General features: G+C 40.3%; 1 protein-coding gene across 1 annotated transcript in view; it reads left to right on the top strand.

The window, feature by feature from the left end:
- Positions 1 to 25,738, top strand: part of LOC126473994 (protein kintoun) — a 103,252-nt gene that overhangs the window by 18,773 nt on the left and 58,741 nt on the right. Inside the window, exon 2 of the mRNA XM_050101386.1 lies at positions 21,435 to 21,698. Coding sequence (XP_049957343.1) covers positions 21,435 to 21,698 — 264 coding nt within the window. The remainder of the gene's footprint in view (positions 1 to 21,434; positions 21,699 to 25,738) is intronic.

The following is a 25,738-nucleotide window of genomic DNA, read 5'->3' as shown; positions in this document are numbered from 1 at the left end:
CACGGCCTGAGATGTTGCCTCGTTGGAGCGAACAAGAGACTGATTGAGTGACGGTTCGGCATGCCTTGCATCCAGAAAGCCTGGCTGTCTAAATTCTCCCCCTGGTGGAAGTGACCAGCGAGGGTGTTGGGGGGGGGCTGGTTTCCAGTCTATGCAGCCTTTCGTCTGCTGCTACAGATGGAGGTGATGGAAGGAGATGCCACAAGAACATCTGCAGACAGTAAGAAGCGTGAACTCATGGCTTGAAACGGAGCAATAGAATCACTAAAAACTACAAAGAAAACTTAAAACAGCTGCATATAAATCTTTAAACAGTACCAAGTGTAAAACAGTCTTAAATATTCAGTCACTGATAACCCCCCAGCTATGATTATAAGATAACTAGCAGTCAGAGTTCTGAAATATAATAAGTCCTAAAGTATATTGACACCAAAATATTTCTAAGTCTGATATAACACTTATACCCAAGCAACATTCTGGCTGCACAACCAAAAGGTGAAGACCAGGATACCACTAGCACCACAGTGGTTGCTTGTTTAAAACCTTAGTTACCTGACCACTACGTCACCCTATGCAACATCTTACAATTTGAACAACATTAGTGAAATTTGACATAATGTTTATACATTTTAAATACAGGGCTATTACAAATGATTGAAGCGATTTCATAAATTCACTGTAGCTCCATTCATTGACATATGGTCACGACACACTACAGATACATAGAAAAACTCATAAAGTTTTGTTCGGCTGAAGCCACACTTCAGGTTTCTGCCGCCAGAGCGCTCGAGAGCGCAGTGAGACAAAATGGCGACAGGAGCCGAGAAAGCGTATGTCGTGCTTGAAATGCACTCACATCAGTCAGTCATAACAGTGCAACGACACTTCAGGGCGAAGTTCAACAAAGATCCACCAACTGCTAACTCCATTCGGCGATGGTATGCACAGTTTAAAGCTTCTGGATGCCTCTGTAAGGGGAAATCAATGGGTCGGCCTGCAGTGAGCGAAGAAACGGTTGAACGCGTGCGGGCAAGTTTCACGCGTAGCCCACAGAAGTCGACGAATAAAGCAAGCAGGGAGCTAAACGTACCACAGCCGATGGTTTGGAAAATCTTATGGAAAAGGCTAAAGCAAAAGCCTTACCGTTTACAATTGCTACAAGCCCTGACACCCAATGACAACGTCAAACGCTTTGGATTTTCGGCGCGGTTGCAACAGCTCATGGAAGAGGATGCGTTCAGTGCGAAACTTGTTTTCATTGATGAAGCAACATTTTTTCTCAATGGTGAAGTGAACAGACACAATGTGCGAATCTGGGCGGTAGAGAATCCTCACGCATTCGTGCAACAAATTCGCAATTCACCAAAAGTTAAAGTGTTTTGTGCAATCTCACGGTTTAAAGTTTACGGCCCCTTTTTCTTCTGCGAAAAAAAACGTTACAGGACACGTTTATCTGGACATGCTGGAAAATTGGCTCATGCCACAACTGGAGACCGACAGCGCCGACTTCATCTTTCAACAGGATGGTGCTCCACCGCACTTCCATCATGATGTTCGGCATTCCTTAAACAGGAGATTGGAAAACCGATGGATCGGTCATGGTGGAGATCATGATCACCAATTCATGTCATGGCCTCCACGCTCTCCCGACTTAACCCCATGTGATTTCTTTCTGTGGGGTTATGTGAAAGATTCAGTGTTTAAACCTCCTCTACCAAGAAACGTGCCAGAACTGCGAGCTCGCATCAACGATGCTTTCGAACTCATTGATGGGGATATGCTGCGCCGAGTGTGGGAGGAACTTGATTATCGGCTTGATGTCTGCCGAATGACTAAAGGGGCACATATCGAACATTTGTGAATGCCTAAAAAAACTTTTTGAGTTTTTGTATTGTGAAAATATCTCAAATAATAAAGTTATTGTAGAGCTGTGAAATCGCTTCAATCATTTGTAATAACACTGTATATACACCAAATGCTCTTGGTTTATTAACCACTTCATATGACGTTATGCAGTTCTGATCATAGCCATAATAACTGGCTTCGTGCAGTTATTAAAAAGGAACAACATACTTTGTACACCTAGGGGCTGCAGTCTTACATTAGTCAAAAAAGGGTATCAATAAATAGTGTAATAAGATGGGAATATCAGGCTGGCAGTAATAGTTTGCATATGGAAAAATCACGGTTTTGGCATTCCTTCTCGGACTATCCATGACATTAACAAAATTAAGACTTCTTCAACCCTTAGTTGATACCAAGAACTACTGAACAGTGTGTCAATTAAATATATTCATGACTTTGTTTATAATAATTTTATACATGTGGCAATAATGTTAGTGAGCATGTTTCACTGTTGTGAATCAGTTGCCACCTTTAAATTCCTCATAGCTGTCTGTAAGCAGTTTTGGTATTTTCAATGGTTACATCCAGTTTCAGTTTTAACATACATGATTCCTGGGACATGTTGCCTCACTTCCTCAGTCACGAAGTGACCCACACCCATTTGGAATTGACAAGTGAATACAAACATGCAATCATATCTAAATCCATCTACATACAGTACTGTTGTTCACCCACCTTTCAAACAGCCCTTTAACAGCTGCCAGTTAGCAAGAATGCTCTTTGCCTTTCATGCAAAGAAGTTTTTATTAGAAACAGACATGAAAAATATATGTTTTATGCTGAGGTTGAAGTACAAGCCCTAAATTTTTAAAAGATCCAGAATTATTCTACACCTGGATATATTTTAAAAAAGAATGCAGTCCTGTGTAATTTTTAAGCCTTTTTTTTTCTTAAAATACTTTCGGTAAGGACCACTATTTGATCATAGTGTGTACTGACAGCTCAAACCATGGAACACTCCTGGCTGTTCAGTCCTCCTCCCTGACTGTGCCTGTGGTTTTATACTTACAAACCCACTTAATGTCATTAGTACTGAGTTGTATGTGATCCTGAAGGCACTGGAACAGATGATGTAATCAAGGGAAGAAATTTCTCACTTAGTCCAATTGTGTGTGTTGGGAACACTACAATTAATGTACCCAGCAGAGAAAGTTATTACTAGCAGAATAAAGGGAAGTGACAGACAACAAGCTGTAACTCATAAAGTCAGCTATGTGAATATCATTTCTTACTTTCAACCATTTAGATTTTATTTCCCATTTTTCTCTGGAGAGGATACAGACCCATGACCCATGGCTTCTTGCCCCAGTGACATGTGTAGTGCTTATAGCATATGTGTTACAATGCACCACGTTTTAACTTTTTTTGCTGACCTTAGGATGGGTTCTAGTTTACCTGTGGATCTGGTCCCTATTTTAACAGGCAGTGAGACAAATATTTTAAGTCTACTAAGATTCTGTGAAATATCCTACCTGTTACCAAAATGTTTGGAAGAAGTTTATAATTTTTTAAATCCTGAGTTATTATTGTAGCCTTCTCTTAGTTGTTACGTTCACATTTCAAGAACATTTCAGAATAATAACCATGTTACGTCTGTATGCTCATACAGATTGAGTGCTGTGCTTTAAGATGGCTGGTATTTTTTGAGTTTGATTTTTTACTTGCACTACACCCTAGTTTGTTGCACAAACAATAAGCTGAAATATGGGTAAGAAAAGGAGGAATGCTCCTCGCTCTCTACATTTTGGAAAAAAAGCCCCATAAAAATCTAATTTATTTTTTAATCTTAAAAACATTATATAGAAATTGCTAATTGATGACTGCTAGTTTGAACTTTATTATTATTATTATTATTATTATTATTATTATTTACATTTTATGGCCTTTATTGGATTGCTCTAGCCAACTTTATACACTCCTGGAAATGGAAAAAAGAACACATTGACACCGGTGTGTCAGACCCACCATACTTGCTCCTGACACTGCGAGAGGGCTGTACAAGCAATGATCACACGCACGGCACAGCGGACACACCAGGAACCGCGCTGTTGGCCGTCGAATGGCGCTAGCTGCGCAGCATTTGTGCACCGCCGCCGTCAGTGTCAGCCAGTTTGCCGTGGCATACGGAGCTCCATCGCAGTCTTTAACACTGGTAGCATGCCGCGACAGCGTGGACGTGAACCGTATGTGCAGTTGACGGACTTTGAGCGAGGGCGTATAGTGGGCATGCGGGAGGCTGGGTGGACGTACCGTCGAATTGCTCAACACGTGGGGCGTGAGGTCTCCACAGTACATCGATGTTGTCGCCAGTGGTAGGCGGAAGGTGCACGTGCCCGTCGACCTGGGACCGGACCGCAGCGACGCACGGATGCACGCCAAGACCGTAGGATCCTACGCAGTGCCGTAGGGGACCGCACCGCCACTTCCCAGCAAATTAGGGACACTGTTGCTCCTGGGGTATCGGCGAGGACCATTCGCAACCGTCTCCATGAAGCTGGGCTACGATCCCGCACACCGTTAGGCCGTCTTCCGCTCACGCCCCAACATCGTGCAGCCCGCCTCCAGTGGTGTCGCGACAGGCGTGAATGGAAGGACGAATGGAGACGTGTCGTCTTCAGCGATGAGAGTCGCTTCTGCCTTGGTGCCAATGATGGTCGTATGCGTGTTTGGCGCCGTTCAGGTGAGCGCCACAATCAGGACTGCATACGACCGAGGCACACAGGGCCAACACCCGGCATCATGGTGTGGGGAGCGATCTCCTACACTGGCCGTACACCACTGGTGATCGTCGAGGGGACACTGAATAGTGCACGGTACATCCAAACCGTCATCGAACCCATCGTTCTACCATTCCTAGACCGGCAAGGGAACTTGCTGTTCCAACAGGACAATGCACGTCCACATGTATCCCGTGCCACCCAACGTGCTCTAGAAGGTGTAAGTCAACTACCCTGGCCAGCAAGATCTCCGGATCTGTCCCCCATTGAGCATGTTTGGGACTGGATGAAGCGTCGTCTCACGCGGTCTGCACGTCCAGCACGAACGCTGGTCCAACTGAGGCGCCAGGTGGAAATGGCATGGCAAGCCGTTCCACAGGACTAAATCCAGCATCTCTACGATCGTCTCCATGGGAGAATAGCAGCCTGCATTGCTGCGAAAGGTGAATATACACTGTACCAGTGCCGACATTGTGCATGCTCTGTTGCCTGTGTCTATGTGCCTGTGGTTCTGTCAGTGTGATCATGTGATGTATCTGACCCCAGGAATGTGTCAATAAAGTTTCCCCTTCCTGGGACAATGAATTCACGGTGTTCTTATTTCAATTTCCAGGAGTGTACAAAGAATTTTTCAGTTTCCTGTCAGCCCATTACTTCTTCATTCTCTCAGAGCTCATCCTTCTTTTTTCATCGGAAATCACCCGTCCTATTGTCTGTTTGTTGATTCTCATTTGCAGTCTGGTTTGTTTGTCTGTGAGTTTCCTGATTTTGTCAATTTGTTTCTTAGGTCTTCCAGTGTAATCTGTAGCTCATCCATATCTTCCTTGATTTCTGTAATCCACTTAATGTTGCACTTACTAATCCACAATTTTTCTATTATTCTCCTGATGATCCTGTTCTCTGGTGTTCTGGTTAGATGTCCGAAAAATGAAATGCGTTTCTTCCTGATTGTACTCATCACCGGTTTTATTTCCTTGTAGACTGTTTCATTTATAGCTACTCTCCAGTGTCCGTCTTTCTGGTACGATTTGTTGATGCATGTTCTGATGGTTCTTCTCTCTAGTTTGAGTATTTTGTCTATTTGTGCAGTGTTAGTTGTTTTGAAGATGGTTTCACTTGGGTATGTTATTTCTGATTGAGTGGCTGTTTTGTAGTGTTTTAATTTTGTTGCTATTGACAGGCTCTTTTTGTTGTAGGTGTTCTTGGTAATATATTGTGCTCTAGTCAATTTGTTTATTCTGTTATGCCATGTTGGCTTTCAATTGAGGTTATATGTTATTATTTCTCCCAGATATATAAATTTATCTACAATTTTGATTTCTTGGGTTCCTATGGCAATTTTGTTTATGAGTGGTGTGTCAGTTAACATGATGACTGCTTTTTCAAAAGGTATTCCAAGACCAGTTTCCTGTGCTATTTCACTGTTGGTTTCCTGAATATTGTTGTACTAGAGAGCAAGGTCAACAGCAAATCCTAGACAATTTAAACTTATGCTACCTTTGGGTCTTCCAATTTGGATGTGCCAAGCAATCTTCTTGTCTTAAACCTGTTTGTATGATGAATGGCTCAGAGAGTTCCCCCCTGAACTTGACTTTTGGTTAAGGTGAGTTCTATCAATTTGATTAATTTTGTATGGAGCCCGATTTTCTTGAGATCTCTAACATTGAAGGTCTATGGATACAGTTGTATGCTTTTTTAAAGCCCACGAAAGTTATTATTGAACTTAATTATTAACATATTTCCATAAACTTTTATAACATAGTAGGTAACACCACTATATACAGTATTAGTTAAGTAACTATGATCAGAATAGCACCTTGCCTGTTAAAAATCTTTATTCTTAAATGATGTGTCCCCCCCCTCCCCCCAAAATAAAAAAGCCTTTGATGATACTCAGATACAACATGGTGATGAACTTGTTTGTTTCACTTTGTAAATAAATTATTGTTATCCTCCATGAGCTTGATGCCTCCCTCAGCTGTAATATTATCAACTTTTGTAGTATTTAACAAAATCTTGGTTTTGATGTGACAGCTAGGAATCTGTAATATGAATTCTCTCTCGAATCGGATCTTAAAAAAAAGTTTTGTTTTATGAGAAACATACACTTCACACAGATTAGTGGTAATTTCTGAGACTGTTCAGTTCCAATTTGAACTCATTTAATATTGTTGTTTGTTGACTCAACCTCATGGTTCAGTGCATTGATCATTTTTCCTTTTTATTCAGAAGACAAATTAGAATTAAAGAAAGTCCAAGTGACAAATTTTGGGGATAGGTATCATAAACGATTCATCAATTTTTGTGAAATCAAAAAGCAAATGTCACAATCAACGACCTGATATTTATGAAATTTTGAAATACAGTACTTTCGTGGCGGAAGGTGCACAGACCCACTCTGGGACATGGGAGATGATGGGAAAAAATGTAGATATTTCATAAATGTATCATGTAACAACCACCTTACTGTGCCTGTATAGAAGTATATTTGGATGATAACTGGAGAGAATTATTGAAATTTTAGACGAATTGGTATTTTGCATTGTTTTAAAGGGTCTATATCCAACCACTATTTTAACAAAGGTGCTTATGACCCTGCCATGTCGGCAGCCCTTCTCCCACACGCACAAATTCAGTAGTGCAAATATCACAAAAGAGTTTATGTGCAGCTAGTGCCTAGTTATATTGATTATTTTATAAGAAAACGACAATGACAGACACACTTATCATAAAAATGTGCAAGCACAAAAAGACAGTGAAAGTAGTTGATTACTTTTACTGCTTGGGTAGCAAAATGATGATGTCAGATGTAGAAAGGGTAAAAAATTGAGACTGGCAACAGCGAGAAAAACATTTCTGAAAAATAAAAATATTAAAATATTCAGTATAAATTTATTATAAAATCTTCTCTATAAGTATTTGCCATGAGTGTAGCCTTGTACAGAAGTGAAACATGGGCTGAAAACAACACTGGCGGGAAAAGTAGAGAAGCTTTTGAAATATGGTTTCAAAGAAGAATGCTGAAGTATGGAATGATAAGATTTCACCTACCAGGTTTTTTTGTGCCTTGTCTAAGCCATTTATCTGTGAAAACTTCAATATTCTTTTGGAGAAACTTAGTTTATGGATTTCACAGCACTACAGGTGACTGATTCGCTGTGTATTTAACTGGTAAGGAACAAAGGGTCATGTTAGAGAGCTCTTGCAGCTCTCATGATGACTCATCTTCTGAATGGAACAAATTACTAGTTTTTCCACAGGATTCAATTTTGAGAACAACCTTGTGCTCGTTACATAAAAATGAGCTTCCATCTTACACAGATAAAACAGGAATAGTATTCTTTACTGATGATGCAAGCATCATAATCAAGCTCATTAGAGCTGCAACAGCAGAAGGAGCAATAAGTGAAATATTCTTAAATATTGCTGATTGGTTGTCAGTAAATAGTCCACAGCGTACTTTATTCAGTGCACTACATTGCAAGACATGTCATCCTCAATAACAATACAGCACAGGGGACAGGAGATGTACAAAACTGATTGTTCAAAATTTCTCTTTGAAAATGTTGATCAGAACATTCTTTGGAAATCACACTATTATAAATCTTTTGAAATGCTTTAGTTAGTAACTTTTGCTTTAAGTGTAACTGCTGATTTTGGTGATGAGAGTATTAGAAAATTATGTTATGTCATGTACTACCATTCATTGATTTCATACGGAACAGTTTTGCAGAGCAGTTTCTCCCATAGGTACAAAGCATTCAGTGTACAAAAGTGGGTCCATCCTCAAACTTAATGTAGGCAATTGTTTTAAAAATTGTGCGTATCAATAGCCTTTCAGTACATTTACTCTCATGTGAGACTTGTTGTGAAGAATTGGGCACTTCTTTGTCCTTGTCTTTTGCCTTTACTTGAGGTTGAATTTCCTAATCATGCTTTCCTATTCGTGCGACACCACCAGTCCCACTTGTAGGCATAGTCTTCTTTAAGTTTTAGCTTCTTCATATCACTTTGGGTTGTGGTTTCCCACCCCCTTCCCTCCTTGTAGGCATAGAAAAGACACTTTCTCATGATATGATCTTCAAGTCTTCATGTTATATGACTGTACCACATCAGGATGGATTGTGAGTGTTTCTCTTTTGTGGAGATTTTACTATCTGCACAGTTGTGACATCCAGCCATAGATCTATAATATTTCCGAACCAGGGAAAAACTTGATAGTGGTGCCCCCTCCACCCATCACCCCTCCCCTCGAGATAGGATATCAAAAATAAAAAAAGGCTATTTTTCAAAAATAAGTTCATTTTGTAGCACACATCTTTCTGTAAAGTTTGATAATAAGACATGTATGTCTGAGGAAATGTAAGACATGTTATTTGCTATTAAGTGTGCCAAAGTGTGGTGCCTCTATCGCATGTCACTGTATTTCGCTCTGTGGCATTCAAATGTGTATATTTTGCAATGGAAGCCTTCAAACCTATATCTACGACAGTGGAAATTAAAGTGTCCTGTGGTGCCTTTTCTGCTCCCAGTTGGCCGGTTTGACTGTACAACTGTCCCTTAGTAGTGCATGTAGCCATCTGGCAAAAATTTTATGTCAAAATTTCATTTTCTGGGATACTCTGAGAAGATAACATGTAATCTTTTGCACCTATTATTCGTGTTAGTCATTTATTTCCACTCTGGTAGTCTGAATCTATGGATTTCACTAATAGTTGTAATAATTCTGATCATTCGCACACTCTGACAACCACGTAAACAAAGAGTGATTGGCGGTTTATTCGGCTTATCTCATATTACCCTGTCACCTTTTGTCCCCTGGAAAGTTTTTTATTTCTAGAAGTGACGGGGATTCCCCTAGCAGAGACGTCACAAACACTATTCACACATTCAAAAGTGAACTTACGATTTCTTCAGTAATCAACTTAGAATGTGTTCAAAAGTGTTGAAAAACCAACAGGGATGCATTTCTAAAACATATGAATAATCGATAGACCAGTGCTGGCCATATGTGGAACAAGGTTGCTTTCTTCAAGAATACGAATCTGGCACCCCCTGTAATTGCCATCTAGATTAGGGCCTGGTGGCATTTCCACTAAACAACACTATCAGCAAGAGGCACTGTATGAGCTAGTGTGGCCTGACAAGCTGGGGAACAGAACCCCTCAAGAGGAAATGAAAACTTGTTGTGTGAGACAAATTATAGGAAAGTAGAAACTCCAAAGCTGTGTAGAGACATGCAAAGGGATAAATACAACAAACAGCAGATGGGTGGCTGACAACTGAGCACACAGAAATGGCACACATTACAAGGCACAAGGCAGGTCTGTGGTGGTTGAATTCGGCATTAGAACTGCCCCACCTGGCTGGCTTCCTGCCACCAGTTGGTAAACATTTAAGTCAGTGGGTGTGCCCATACAACACATTGTGTGCACATCCCGTAGCAGTTGTCCACACTGTTCTGTGGTGAGGACTATGCCAGCTCATTTGCCTCCATTGTGATGTCCTCTGGTGGGAATACTAAATCCCTCCATTCCGAAAAATCCACATGACCAAAAGAGGCTAGGCTTGGGCTGTGACCTCCAGTGCAGAACTGGAGAGAGTGCCAGAGGCCCGAGCAGCAAACTGGCTACCAAAGAAGAAAATGTTGATGTTACTGTCTCTGCCAGAGGGGCAGAATGGTGTAGAGGCTGATGGTTAGTCTTCCGGCTGTGGCGGAGGTGAGATAATATCCAGTGGCAAAGGGATAGATAAGGTGGAGGATGGGTCAAAGTCCTTGGGGTCCACCGCAGCAGGTACAGAAGTGAGCCTTGCTGGGACTAAAGGCCACAGGTGAATGAGAGGCAGCAGAGGGTGTGAAGGAGATGGCAACAGGGGAGTACAGTGTGGGTGCAGCTGATTTGTATGATGGGTCAGCTGCTCCCGACCAACATCTACCACAAATAATTGATGACCTTTGTGGCCCACCACAATACCCAGCAGCCACCTCTAATGGTGACCAAAAGAGCATAATAAAATGGCAGAATGGCAGTCCTTGGGTGGGGAAGGGGGGGGGGGGATGCAGCAGAGCAGGCCATGGTGTCCGGGACATGCTGAGTCAGGCTGCACCAAGTCCAAGAGACCCTGTAATTGGTGCCTATGCAAACATTCTATCAGATTGCATCTGCTGATTGGCATTGCTTGGTATGGAGCCAGAGACCTCAACTATGCACCATTGTGGGAAGAGGCACACACATACTTCTTCATTTGGGTCTTAGACATACACATGAAGCACTCCATCTTTGAGTTAAGACATCAGTTGAAGTGGGGCAGTAGTCAGATGCTGGACACCATTGCAAGCACAAAAGCCTTCACTTGTGCAGCACAAATTACTGACCTTAATCGGACACAAGGATCCTGGGGAATTCCTCGATGGCAAAAACGACCAACAAGCAGCAGTCAACAATGTGGAGGAAAGCTCCGCTATGTACAGGGAATGTGACAGGACATTGACGACCAGCATCCACATGCTGCCCAAAAATGGAACTGCATAATCGAAGTGTGTCCTTTGCTCTAGGACCAGCCAATGGGAAAACTGGTGTGGCAGTGCAGCCTGCACCAGTTGTTCAATGTGTCCATCAAATACAGCTCAGTAGACATGATGTTGCGCTACTTCAGATTCGTATCTGGAGAGACATGCTCTGGCCAACCCACTTGGACATTTGAAATGATTTTTTGGAAAATAGGGTAGCACTGTGGTGGTGGCAACATCTTGTGCTGTCAGCAGAAAATCAAACAAGGTGTGCTGCAAAGTATTGTCCAATGCAAATGTGAGAGCCTATTGTCAACTGAGCTCTGGATTGGGCCCCACTGGTGGCTGTGTTAATGCATCAGTATTTGCATGCTCTATGGTGGAGTGGTAACAAATGTCATTGCAATAATTACTGAGAAAGAGGGCTCGCCCATTCATTCAGTGGGAAGAAGACTGGAGCTTGATCAAGTTCTTGTATGCTGGCAGTTTGATGATGACTTTGATGTGCTCAGCCTTAGGGATGAAGCCATATTTGCTATGTGCAAGTGCCAAAAAGTTGCACTCTTTGGGAGAAAAATCTGCACTTTTACGACATATGATGAAGGCCATTCTCCAGAAGGTGTTGGTAAACAGTCTGCAAGTTTTGCAAATGCTGCTCTTCTGTAGAGTCCTCACAATGAAATAAACTTTTGTGAAATAATTTCTACTGCTTCAGTCAATTTTGTAATAATATGTAATTAGCATGATGCATTTCAACAGAATGTTGCCATCAGATGCATTCCAGTTACTTGTATGTAATGGAATGCACCTTGTAAGCCTGCCGCCTGGGGAACTCCATGAGGCAGTGCTGGCTGCTTAGCGTGCACACCTAATTGCATTACCTGCCAGTTGTTGGGAAAGGGTATCCCTTGCTGCTCTATTAGCTCATGTGATTCCATAATCTGGGCGATGTTGGCTAAACAAGGTTCCAATACGGTGAAGGCTTTAGATTAGACGTTGGGATCAGATATTAACCGGACAGTCACACCCTGATTAGTGAGTCCTCATGTGTGGTAGTGCACATGTGACACTCAGAACAATACATGCACAAGAAAACCTGCAAATTGGCAATCGAGGCCGCATATGACTGCTAGGGCTGCTTTTGGTGCTGGTTAATTTGCAACCATGCCACCACCACCAGCACATGGATTTGACATCCAAAATATTGTCTAAGTAGCCAACAAAGTTTGTCAAAGAGGAGTTTCCAAGGCTCTCTGGAGCACTTAAAATATTGCACAACTTTGTATAAACTGCACTAATGGACGATAACAAGGTGGCTCTATCAACTGGATCTACGATATGCTTTACCTGGCAGTGCAACCAGGACAGCGTGCATCTGTCCCGCCACCAGTGTGGCATCGGTGTGAAGCAATTCTGCATTCTGGTGTAGCAGAATCTGCTGCTGCTGCTGCTGCTGCTGCTCCTCCTCCTCCTCCTCCTCCTCCTCCTCCTGTAGTCACAACTGTCCCACCCAGCATTGCAGAAATGCCATATCTGTATTGGCACAAAATTAACACTGTGGGAGTGGGAACCATAAACATGATACACATAAGAACATCCTTCAACCCCACTTTAGTATCTGAACAGGTGTGCCAGTGCTGCTAAACAACATTGTTGGCACAAGGTACGTTACAGGCTGTTGGTGGCTCAGTAACAAGCCTGGGAACAGAACCCAGCAAACAGAAATGGAAAAATCGCCATGTGAGTCAAGCTATGAAGAAGCAAAAAGTTGGAAACTGCATAGAGACATGCATTGGGATAAAAACAACACACAGCAGGCGTGGGCGGCTTATGACTAAGCAGACTGAAATGGCATGAGGCACAAGGCGAGGTACCTGGTGGCTGAACTCAGCGTTAGAACTGCCGCGCCCAACTAGCTCCTGCCATTAGATACACATATTTAGCAGTGAGTCTGCCCGTACCACAAGTTACATGCTATGGCAGTTGTATGCACTATTCTGCCTCAATAACCATGTCAGCTCATCTGCCCCCATCACAGTGTCCACTGGTGGGGATACTAAAGGGATGGCTTTTTAGATATAGCACTTATAATTCATTGCACATTCTTGCTTTCACTGTTTCTCCTCCTATTCATTCTAATGTGCATTTCTACTGTATGCTGTGTTTGTTTGTGAGCCAGACTTCTCTGTCCTACTGTAGCACTAGTCTTGCAGCTGTTTTATAAATCTTGCATTTTGTTTTTATAGTCATTTTTGCATTAAACAGAACCGCTAAAAGCAAATGTCGCTTGTTCCAACCAAAAGTTATTCTTTGAGTGATGCCTGTTTAACTTCATGTGTTCTCTGCTATTAATGAGTCCAGATACTTAGAAATTTTTAACCATTGGAAGTTGGACGTTATCGAGCTCGATATCTGTTGTTTTTTTGGCATTGTGGGTGAAGTTGCACGTCATGAACATTTGTTTCCAGTTCCCTTCTGCACTCCTGAAAGTTCTCTTGAACTTCCTAGTTATTATCAGATAGAATGGTTACATCATCAGCATACATTAGATTTGACAGTGTTGGTTTCCGTATCTTTGCAGTTAGATAATTAATTACAACATTAGACAATAAGAAATTACAGATCTTTCCTGATGTGCACCCACATGAACATCAAAGCTCTTTGATATAGCTGCAGAACTTTGGAAGCAAGTTTAGACGTCATTGCACATGTACGTAATAAGTTGAATATTAACAATTTAAGGAAAAGATAGATTGCTACTTACCATGTAGGTGACACGTGAAGCTCCAAACAGGCATAATTAAAAACCACTTAGAAATTAGCTTTTGGCCATAGCCTTCAGTAGAAAAAGATTGAGAGACACACACACGTGCGCACACACACACACACACACACACACACACACACACACACACCAGTCAGCTGTGCATGAGGTGTACTTGTGTGTGTGTGTGTGTGTGTGTGTGTGAGAGAGAGAGAGGTGGGGTTTCCTTATCTTTTTCTGACAAAGGCTGTGGCCGAAAGCTGATGTGCAAGTGTCTTTGTAATTGTGCCTGCCTGCAACTTCATGTGTCATCTTTATGGTAAGTAGCAATCTGTCTTTTCCATACATGTAGATATTCCAACCTGGAGTTTCCGCTGAAAGATTTTTGCATTACAAATCTTATTGCATGATTAGCATCTGTGGTTCCCTTTCCTGCTGGGAATCCTAACTGATTTTCTGTTAATGATATAAGTTAAGCTAGGCAGTCTTCAAGGAGTCTTTCCCAGGTTTTAAAGGTATGAAACATGAGTTTTGTGCCCCTCAAGTTTTCAGTCACATACATCTCCTTTGTTTTTGTAGAAGGAAATTAGTGTGCCACTTTTCCACATATTCAGCATGTTCTTGCTTTTCAGAATGTTCAGCAGTCTTACGAGCCATCTCTCCTCAACATCTTCCAGTTCTTTCAACACTTGACCAGGTATTTGATGTGGTGCACTCGATTTGTTGTTTTTCATTTTGAATAATAGTAGTTTTCCTTTTGCTGCAGTGATTTCATTTACAGGACCAGATATTATCAGCTCGTTTGCTCTGGCTGTCATGGAAACTTTTCTTTAGAAGATTATAATATTCATGCCATCTTTTGCATATATCCTCATCAGCTGTCCGTAGTGTGCTATTGCTGTCTTTGATGTACGTTATGGTTTTGAAGTCTTTGTTGCTGTTCTGTCTGTTTTTCCTTTTTGTATTTATTTACACAGGTTGAACTCATTTTTTCCTTCTCAGTGTCAACCATTCTACAGAATATTTTCTTAGCCTCTTTGTAAGATTTCCTATCTGTATCGGAGTTCTTGCCAAGCTTCAAATAATTGTTTCTTTTCACATGTGGAATCTTTGGTGTGGATGTTCCTCCATTTTTGAGATCCTTGTTATTATGAAGGGCTCCTTTACTGATGCCTAGTAAGTTTTGGTGGTGGTTACATAGAACTTTTCAAATTTCTGCCAAACCTCACTGGAGAAACTGTACTGAGGATACTTTAGAAATGTAGTAGCTAATTTCTTTTTTGAAACTAATTCCCTTTTCAGTGCGTAATTCATGACATTTGATTCTTTAAGGTGCAGAACTAGGCACTCTTTGAAAATAATAGTAGCATAAATAAATTCAACATTATGGGCAAAAATAGCCTTCACCATCCACAATGTAAACTTACTCTTGTACAGAAAGGAGTGAAATATGCAGCCATTGAAATATTTGACCTCTCCCCCACCCCTTGTTAATTAAGGATGCAGGTAGATAATGGAAGTTTTAAGAACAAATTAAAATCATTTGTGTTTGATGACTCCTTTTGCACCATAGATGTATTTTTGAACTGACAAAATTTAGTTGGGTTACATTTATGTTGTTTTGTTGCAGATTGAAACTGAAAAAAGGAAGTCTATTTTGATGTAAATGACTGTCAAGTAACCATGTTTTTACAGATAAAATGTATCTTATTTCTACAACTATAGACACATTCCCTGTCATAATTCATCTACATCTACATTTATACTCTGCAAGCCACCCAACGGGGTGTGGCGGAGGGAACTTTACGTGCCACAGTCATTACCTCCCTTTTCTGTTCCAGTCGTGTATGGTTCGCGGGAAGAATAACTGTCGGAAAGCCTCCGTGCACGCTTGAATCTCTCTAATTTTACATTCGTAATCTCCTCGGGAGTTATAAGTAGGGGGAAGAAATATATTCGATACCTCATCCAGAAACGCTCCCTCTCGAAACCTGGACAGCAAGCTACACCGCGATGCAGAGCACCTCTCTTGCAGAGTCTGCCACTTGAGTTTGCTAAACATCTCCGTAACGCTATCACGGTTACCAAATAACCCTGTGACGAAACGCGCCGCTCTTCTTTGGATCTTCTCCAACTCCTCCGTCAACACGATCTGGTACGGATCCCACATCCCACACTGATGAGCAATACGCAAGTATAGGTCGAACAAGTGTTTTGTAAGCCACTTCCTTTGTTGATGGACTACATTTTCTAAGGACTCTCCCAATGATTCTCAACCTGGTACCTGCCTTACCAACAATTAATTTTATATGATCATTCCACTTCAAATCGTTCCGCACGCATACGCCCAGATATTTTACAGAAGTAACTGCTACCAGTGTTTGTTCCGCTATCATATAATCATACAATAAAGGATCCTTCTTTCTATGTATTCGCAATACATTGCATTACATTACATAGTTGTTGTGAATATGATCCACAGGACGTGCAAAAAACTAACCCAGAGTGTTAGATGCATTGATTGTGTAACTATTGAAGAGTTTGTCATTGTCGTTGTCGTCGGCGTCATCGTTGTTGTCTTCAGTGCAAAAACTTGTTGAATGCAGCTTTCCATGCTATTCTGTCATGAGCAAGCCTCTTCGTCTCCAGTAACTATTGCAACCTACATTCTTCTGAATCTGATTACTGTATTAATTTCTTGGTCTCCCTCTATTATTCCACTCTCCTCTCCCCCAATCCCACACTTCCTTCAGTACTAAATTGGTGATCCCTTGATGTCCCAGAATGTCAACCAATCCATTATTCTAGTCAGGTTGTGCCACATATTTCTTTTCTCCCAGTTCTGTTCGGTATCTCTTCATTAATTATGTGATCTACCTATCTAATCTCCAGCATTCTTCTGTAACACATTTATAAAGCTTCTATTATCTTCATGTCTAACTTTTGTTCATGTTTCGCTTTGATACATCGCTTCTTCACTTCCAGTTATGGCTACACTCCTTACAAATGCTTTAAGCAAAGAGTTCTTAACACTTAAATTTATATTCGATGTTAACAGATTTCTTTTCTTCAGAAACGCTTTTCTTGCCACTGCCAGTCTACATTTTATATCCCCTCTACTTCAGCTATCATCAGTTATTCTGCTGCCCAAATTAGAAACCTTATCTATTACTTTTAAGTCTATCATTACCTAATTTAATTCCATCAGCATAACCTGCTTTAATTTGACTACACTTCATAATCCTCATTTTGGTTTTGTTGATGTTTATCTTATACCCTCCTTTCAAAACACTGTTGAGTGCGTTCAGCTGTTCTTCTAAGCCCTTTGATGTCTGTGAGAAAACTACAATGTTATCGACAAACATCAGGGTTTTTATTTCTTCTCCCTGAACTTTATTCTTACTGCAAATTTTTCTTTTTTTTTCTTTATTACTGCTTGCTCAGTGCACAGATCGAATAACATTGGGAATAGGCTACAACCTTGCCTCACTCCCTTCTCAACCACTGCTTCCCTTTCATGCCCGTTGACTCTTATAACTGTCATCTGGTTTCTATACAAGTTGTAAATAGCCTTTCGCTCCCTGTATTTTACCCCTGCTATCTTTAGAATTTCAAAGAGGTATTCTGGTCAACATTCTTGAAAGCTTTCACTAAGTCTACAAATGCTATAATTGTATGTCTTTCCTTAACCCATCTTCTGAGATAAGCCATAGGGGCAGTATTGTCTTGCATGTTCCTACATTTCTCCAAAATCCAAATGATCTTCCCTGAGGTTGGCTTCTTACTGCCAGTTTTTACATTCTTCTGTAAAGAATTCAAGTTTGTATTTTGCAGCCATGACTTACTAAAGTGATAGTTCGGTAATTTTTACCCTTATTGGCAATTGCTTTCTTTGGAATTGGCATCATTGCATTATTTTTGATGTCTGAGGTTATTTCTCTTGCCTCGTAAATCTTGCACACCAGACTGAAGTGTTTCGTCATGGTTGGCTCACCCAAGGTCATCAATAGTTCTGACGGAATGTCGTCCATTTCCAGGGCCTCATTTTGACTGAAGTCTTTCACTACCCGGGTAAATTCTTCACACAGTATCACACCTCCCATCCCATCTTCATCTACATCCTGTTGTGTTATTATAATATTGCCTGGAAGTTCATTTCCCTTGTATATACCCTCTATGTACTCCTTCCACTGTCCAGCTTTCCAGTCTTTGCTTAGTACTGGTTTTCCATCTGAGCACTTGATATTCATAAATCTGGTTCTCTTTTCTCCAAAGCTTCTTTAATTTTCCTGTAGGCAGTATCTACCTTTCCCCTAGTAAAATATGCTTTTCAATCCTTAAATTTGTCCTCTAGCCATTCCTGCTTAGCCTTTTTGCACTTTCTCTCTGTCTCTTTTTTTAGACATTTATATTTCGTTTCACCTGCTTTATTTGCTGCATTTTTTTATATCTTCTCCTTTCATCAATTAAATTCAATACCTCTTGTGTTATCCAAGGTGTCCTACTAGGCCTTGCCTTTTTACCTATTTGATCCTCTGCTGTTTTCACTATTTTATCTCTTACAGCTACCCATTCATATTCTGCTGTCTTCCTTTCCCATTTTTTAGTCAACTGTTGCCTAATGTTCCCTCTGAAACTCTCAACAGTCCCTGGTTCTTACAACTTATCCAGTCCCATGTCCCTAACTTCCTGTCTTTTTGCAATTTCATGTTTTAATCCACAGTTCATAACCAATAAATTGTGATCAGGATCCACATCTGCCCCTGGAAATGTCTTGCAGTTTAAAAACTGGTTCAGTAGTCTCTGTCTTACCATCATATAAGCAATCCAGGTGTCTTCCATGTGTAAAGCCTAGTTTCATGGTTCTTAAACCAAATGTTTGATTATTAAATTAGGCTCTGTGAAAAATTTTGCCAGGTGGCTTCCTCTTTCATTATTTTCCCTCAGTCCAAATTCACCTACTATTTTTCCTTCCAGTCACCCATCACAATTAAATTTTGGTCTCCCTTAACTATCTGAATAATTTCTTTTATCTCATCGTATGTTTCTTCAATCTCTTTATCATCTGTAGAGCTAGGTGACATATAAACTTGTACTACTGTCGTAGGTAGGGACTTTGTGCCTATCTTGGCTATGGTAATGCACCCATATGGTGTTAACAGTGGCTTACCTACATTCCTATTTTCTTATTAACTATTAAATCCACTCCTGCATTACCTCCGTTTGATTTTGTATCTAACCCTGTATTTACGTGACCAGAAGTCCTGTTCCTCCTGCCACCAAACTTCACTAATTACCACTACATCTAACTTCAACCTATCCATTTCCCTTTTTAAATTTTCTAACCTACCTGCCTAATTAAGGGAGCTAACATTCCACAGAGAAACTGTGTGATTGTGAAACTGTTGTGTTCATTTGTTGCAGCTTATGTGACAAGCTATGTTTTCATCATTTCGTTGGGCGTGATCACATTCACATTCAAACAAACACCTATATTGGGCAAGGAGGCATATCTCACTCACCAGGCACACTAGTTAGTTGCATCTATAAGAGATTCCTATCATGTGACACAAATATTGTCACTAATGTCATCAATGACACAGCAGACATCTTTTCCAGTGGACGATTCGGTTGACTTGTTGCGTTGTCATTAAATGTTCCCATTTCCAATTCGAAAGCCACTTCCTTTTGGCTTATAATAGAGTAGCTGTGCGGAATTAGCTTTCATTGTAGGTCACTTCCTTTCGCCTCCCTGTTGCAAATGGACGTTACATGGCAACACAGACTCATATTTGAATACACCGTACAGTGAAAAAAAAAATAAATAAATAAATAAATAAATAAAGATAAAATAAAATAAAAATAAAAATAAAAAAGGGCACAGGGGAGCTTTGAACATGGCTTGTTTGCTTTACAGTCCAGCACTGTGCTCCCTTATCCACGATTTCATCACTTTTCTTCTTCATTCAGTTTTTTACTTGTTTCTATTTTGATTTTTTTTCCACATTTCTGTTTTGCTCTTTTTTCACAGTTCAGTACACCTTCCTCCTGTTTTCATGCTTGATCTGTGTTCAGTTTTTGATGGGCAGTCCACTGGGCTCTCTTACCACTAAATTTGAGGGGAAGTGATGGGGAGTTTCCCTTGTGAGTACTTCCCACCCAGAGATTCGTATGGGGGACTACTTTACCTGTGGAATATTTTACCCAAGAGGATGCCACCATCATTTAATCATACATTGGAGCTGCACGCCCTCAGGAAAGGCTGCTGCCCCTCTTCAGGAATCACACATTTGCCTGCCCCCCCCCCCCCCCCCCCAACAGATACTTCTCTGTTGTGATTGCACCTATGCTGTGGCTATCTGTGTCACTGAGGCATGCAAGTCACTCCATGAAGTACATACTAGTGCATGGAGCTGCATCAGTTCAGGCATCAGGCTGAAGGAGACACAACAAGTGTAATCCTACCTGTTCAGCCCCTTTTTTACGTCCAAAAGATGTTGCCACATCTGTAATGTAGGGAAGGTGTTCGACCACATTCCATTTGAATAGTTGAAGTTGTTTTGTTGTAACGTTGGCATGCAATCCAGAAGTGTTGTAAAACAGACCGACACTTAACGAAAACATCTGTATTTGGTTTTTAATGCTCCTGAGTATCCTCTGTGATGTCTCTTTATATGCAGCTGAATTGATTTTTGTTCCCAGTGGCTGCAACACTGGGCTCTCTCAAATGAAGAACTGTAGTGTACCTTGAGAATATAGCTTGGCAAACAACCAGTTCATGTATGTACTACGTACCCTTTCTGATATTCAAATTTGCTTTGATTTCCAGGTCTATCAAAGGCTTTAAAAAATTCTTGTGTTTCTGAGTTCACCATTCAGTTCCTGAAAAGAAATATTCCTAATAAGTCTGAATACCTTTCATGGTTAAAGTAAATAAGAACCTTGGGGAAGTTTAATGTTTACCAAGGCTTTCTGTTATAGGTTTAGTGATATTCCCATAAATTGGTAAATGATACATTAGGTTGATGTGTTAGTGACGTTGGAGATTGTCACTGCAATATTGGTAACATATGTGGCACTCCATTATTGTGAAATCGGCATGTACTCTAACATTCAAAGTTTATGTTAGTGTAGAACAACTGAGAATGTCATCAACACTGTAATGAATTTGTAGTAGAAGCTAGTTAACTGATGAAATTTCATTTTACTAAACCACATTATTATTTCTATTTAGGACTTTTGCCACAATATATTGTATATAGCGTGACACTGTGAAAATTGGAGAATCATTTTGTGAAGGATATTGTTTACCAGAGAATCTTAAGCCTAGTTAAATTTTAAGAACAATGGTTGTAGGTAAAGGTTTGGTAAATCTTTTGCTGTGTGTGGATTACAGATTTGTGTTGAAATAGTAATAGTAGTAGTAGTAGTAGTAGTAGTAGTAGTATTTGCACAATTTATTTCGTTTTCTGTGTCTGAGAACCGATATATGTGTTTACCAAATCTTTCAAAAATTTTATTGTTTCCTGTGTTGCAGAAAAATGCTTGCCATCAAGAACCTGAGAGCTATCTGCAGGCTGAAGTGACAGAAGCTAGTGACACTTCACTTCTTCTGGAAATAAAGTTAGATGAGAGGAATCACAGTCATGGAAGCTCAGATGTGGACCAAGAAGAACTGAAAGTGGGTGACTCAGATGATTATAATTCAGACAATGTATCTTCAGTCCCAGCTGTGAATAAGAAATGGCAGCCACCTCTTGTAAAGAGTCGCACATTTTCTGAATCGAGTGGAGAGGACCTTGTAAGTTCATTCTGATCATAAAGTAACTTTTATTAGAACCAGACATTCTGAAAATCTATGGTTATTGTTTAGTATACACTGATACAAATATTGAAACTGTAGATAAAGCTATCCAGATAAACCCAGGGGAGAATGATTTATTTGAAACAGCTAAGTGCAGGTATTTCAATCTTACTGCAGGATGAGGAGAAAGATCTTGTCACTTAAAATAGCCAAGTAGGACAGTGCACAGTACTGTACCACCTGAGACCTTCTTCTTTTCTTCTTCTTGTTCTTCTTCTTCTTCTTTCAGAATCACAGTGCATATTGTGATACAGTTTGGTTGTTGGATGGCTTACTTGAATTGGCTTGGAATGCACATTGCAGCTTTCCGAATACGTTCCATTGCAGCACTGGAGGTTTGTCTTTATAGAGGAATGTGGAAACATCACTTGAATTAATAATCTCACTGAATGTGTATACACAAGTAGGAAGCTCAGCTGGTGCCATTTGCAATAAGTATAACCTTACAGATAGTGTCCAATTAGCTTCAGGGGTGAAAGAAAATTTTTGTCTTCAGTGTTATTTTGATGTTGCTTCAGCTTCAGCTTCAATAATCCATGCTGTAAGTTTAACACACATGATGAGTTGCACCACTGTCCAGCAGAAGAATAATTTCAGCTGTAGAGCCCAGTTATGTTTGTGCAGAAATCATGATTAATTTGTAACAATTCTATCTGTTATGTAGTCTGCCAGGCCATTAGAGGTACTGTAAACAGTGTTAAAATAATTGGGAGCCATTTTCACCAAGTTTCATCCGCCTCCATTACTGAGTGGTCATAGTGAGTGACTGCCATGTGGAGGACTTGGGATTGATTCCTGGTACTGCTGCGGACTTTTTTCTGGTGGGAGGACTGGAATGGGGTGCACTTAGCCCTGTGATGCCAATTGAGGAGCTACTTGACTGAGTAATGGTGGCTCCAAATAATGAAAACTGACAACAGCTGGAAGGTTGGTGTGCTGACCCCACACCCCTCAATAATGCATCCAGTGATGCCATTGGTGGAGGATGACATGGATGGTCAGTCGGTACTGATGGGCCCACCAGGACCTGTGGACAGAGTTTACATTTACTTATTGAGTTTCTCTGAACTCAGGACTCTTGCAGCTACAGTTGAACATATGACATTTGAAATCACAACTGCACTGGAAATTTCGTCAAATTTCCTGTCACAAGGGTGCAATGTGACCTTATTTTATTTATAGTCCATCTGTTCTACATCAGCAAGATGTCGTATTTCGAGGAACTGTTGTTCAGCTATACTTAAGTTTTTTCATTGGACCTAAGGTGCATTGGTTGAAAATTTTCAGTTTCAAGACATAGTTTAAAAAAGTATAAATTTTTAATTTACTTGGAACATTAATTACTAAATGCACCTACCTTAAAACAAAAATGAATGTATATCGTTTGACAACAATATTATGAAAAATACAGATAGCTTCTCCCCGTATAGAGGCGAAGCTTAGCCACAGACAGGCACAGTGAAAAGACTGCTATACATTTAAGGTTCCAGCCAAAAGGCCCTCTTGCAAAGTAGAGTGTGCACATGCAACTCTGCTCCACTCATGTGTCCCCAGTCACAGTTGTTGTGTGTATGTGTTTTCTATTTCATAAGAAGACCTTTTGGCTGAAAGCTTAAAGGTATAGCAATCATTTTGTTGTGCATGTCTGCAACTCAGCATCTCCTCTATATGGTGAATAGAAATCTATCCTTTTCATAATATTATTGTTGTTCCAGCCTGGACTTTGCATTGTTTGCATATTATTTAATATTTATTACAAATTGGAAATATGACTTAGTAAAATTTTGATGTGTAAGTAAATAAAACAGACCTAGGATACAATTTTCACATTATACAACAAATACTATCTATCTTTACATCTCTATACCACATTTTCAGACCTTTTGCAAAATTTGTATTTCAAAAACTCCAGCTCTCTTGCAATGAAACAATAATGTCTCCTTCATAAAAAATTCCTTGAGGAATGTGTAAAATTGGATACTCTGCTTTCCAGATTTATTCTCTCTTGTTCTGCTGCTGCTCTCTGCAAATAGTTATTACTAATTGCACGTATGTGCTGTTTCACCACATTGTTCACAGAGTGTGACCCAGTTATCTAATAGCATCATCTTTCAATAATACGTGTTCCTAACTGTTCCATATCAAAGAAAAAAGAAAAAAAATAGATTCTTGTAATACATTCATAGCTTATTCCCCCTACACATTGGAGGAAAGAAAAAAGAAAGGAAAAAGTATGTTGGGTCTAGTTGTTATGTATGTAGACTGAAGTTATGAGTGAAAATTTCTACCAAGGCTGGGAATCAAACCTGGGTCTCATGTTTACTAGGCAGGTGCATTAGCCACTAAATCAACTTGGCACTGCAGTTCACAGAACTGCATGGATTACCCTGGTCCACCTTTCTCCTCAATCCAATCTGAATTCTCACTGCTGTCCCAGTCTACTTCAGATTTCCTGTATACGCGAACATAATTGCTGAGGTTCTCCAAGTTCTGGAGTAGCACCTTAGCATCGAATGCAAATGGGGGGATACAGCCTGAAACACATGTGCAGGTACTTACGCACAAATGAAATGACACAGTTTCAGAGACTACTGGTCTCATAAAGGTATGATTTTTTGTACATAGACTAAGGATTAGTGGCTTACACATCTGTCCAGTGAGTAGGGTTTAGGAAACCCAGGTTTGACTCCCTTCCTTGGTACAAATTTTCTCTCAGCACTTCAGTCCAGTTGTCTCTGAAATTGTGTCATCTCATTTATAGGGTCTAGTTTTGTCAGAACAAAATGCGCTCTGACACAGTAATGTGTTATAATTATAAGATACTGGCCTTAACTTCTTTCAAGTTCTAATTCGGCTTCTCCTGACTGTGTTTTGTTCCTCGGACTGAAATGAGTCTGAAAGGACATCATTTTGGGACAACATAGGTAGCTGAATTGCCTATGGTTCAATGCCTAAACAGCTTTGTAGCTGCTGACTTAAAGGGGTGTATGAAGACTGGAAAAAGTGCTGGTTGTGATATATTTGTGCTGGAAGGTTATGTTTTATTAATGTTAACTCACTGTGAATGTATCTTTAATACATTTCTTTTTATAACATCATTCCTGACACTGGGTAGATGGAGAAGCAATAATTATTGTTATTTTTCATGTTACCTGGTTATTCCATAAGTACAGAAACATTGTTCTTCCATGTCTGGAGTCATATAGATAAGACATACAGAGACCTGCTTCAGTATATTCCAGTATGTCACATTCATCATAAACATTTTATTTTCAGCAAGCTGGGCAAGAACTTTGTGAATTATATGCATCTGTTGACTTCTACCCTGGTATAGGTTTTCTCTCTCCACTGTATCCCATGTTACTCCTCTCTTCTTGAGATCATCATTAACCTGATCTCCCCCATCTCATTCTAGGCTGTCCAGTCGGTCTTTTTCCTGGTACCTCCATCTCCAAATACTGATTATGTGGAGTTCAAGTAGGGTGCATTCACTTTACATGACCTAGCCATTCAATCTTCCAGCACTCATTCTTTCCTCCATGGTCAGGGTCATTCGTAGGTGTCTCCTTACACATTTGTTCCTAGCTATGTGTCTCTTGGTTTTTTGTAGAGCTGACCTAAGGAACTTCATTTCTTGACTCTCCAGACTATATACCATGATTGGCTGGTAGGAGATAGGTTTTATACATTGTCTGTTCAGCTTTTAGGGGGTCTCCATTGTTCCAGATTAGGTTTTGTACTTACTGGAAGAAGCAAGATGCTTTTGCTACTCTGTTTGAAACTTCTAGTATGTCACTTGCATTATTTGATATGACACTATCCAGATAATTGTAACTTTCACTCATGCAACCTTCTTTCCTTCCAGTATGATGTTACAAGATGTGGATATCCTACTCATCTTTATTGCCACTTTCTTATTTTTACTCTGTCAGCTTAAATTCTTTAAATTATTTATTCTAGTAATCAAATCTGCTTTG

This window comes from Schistocerca serialis, chromosome 1 (assembly GCF_023864345.2).
Source record: "Schistocerca serialis cubense isolate TAMUIC-IGC-003099 chromosome 1, iqSchSeri2.2, whole genome shotgun sequence".
Lineage (NCBI taxonomy): Eukaryota > Metazoa > Arthropoda > Insecta > Orthoptera > Acrididae > Schistocerca > Schistocerca serialis.
The sequence above is the reverse complement of the archived record's forward strand: the minus strand, read 5'-3'. Positions and strand labels throughout refer to the sequence as shown.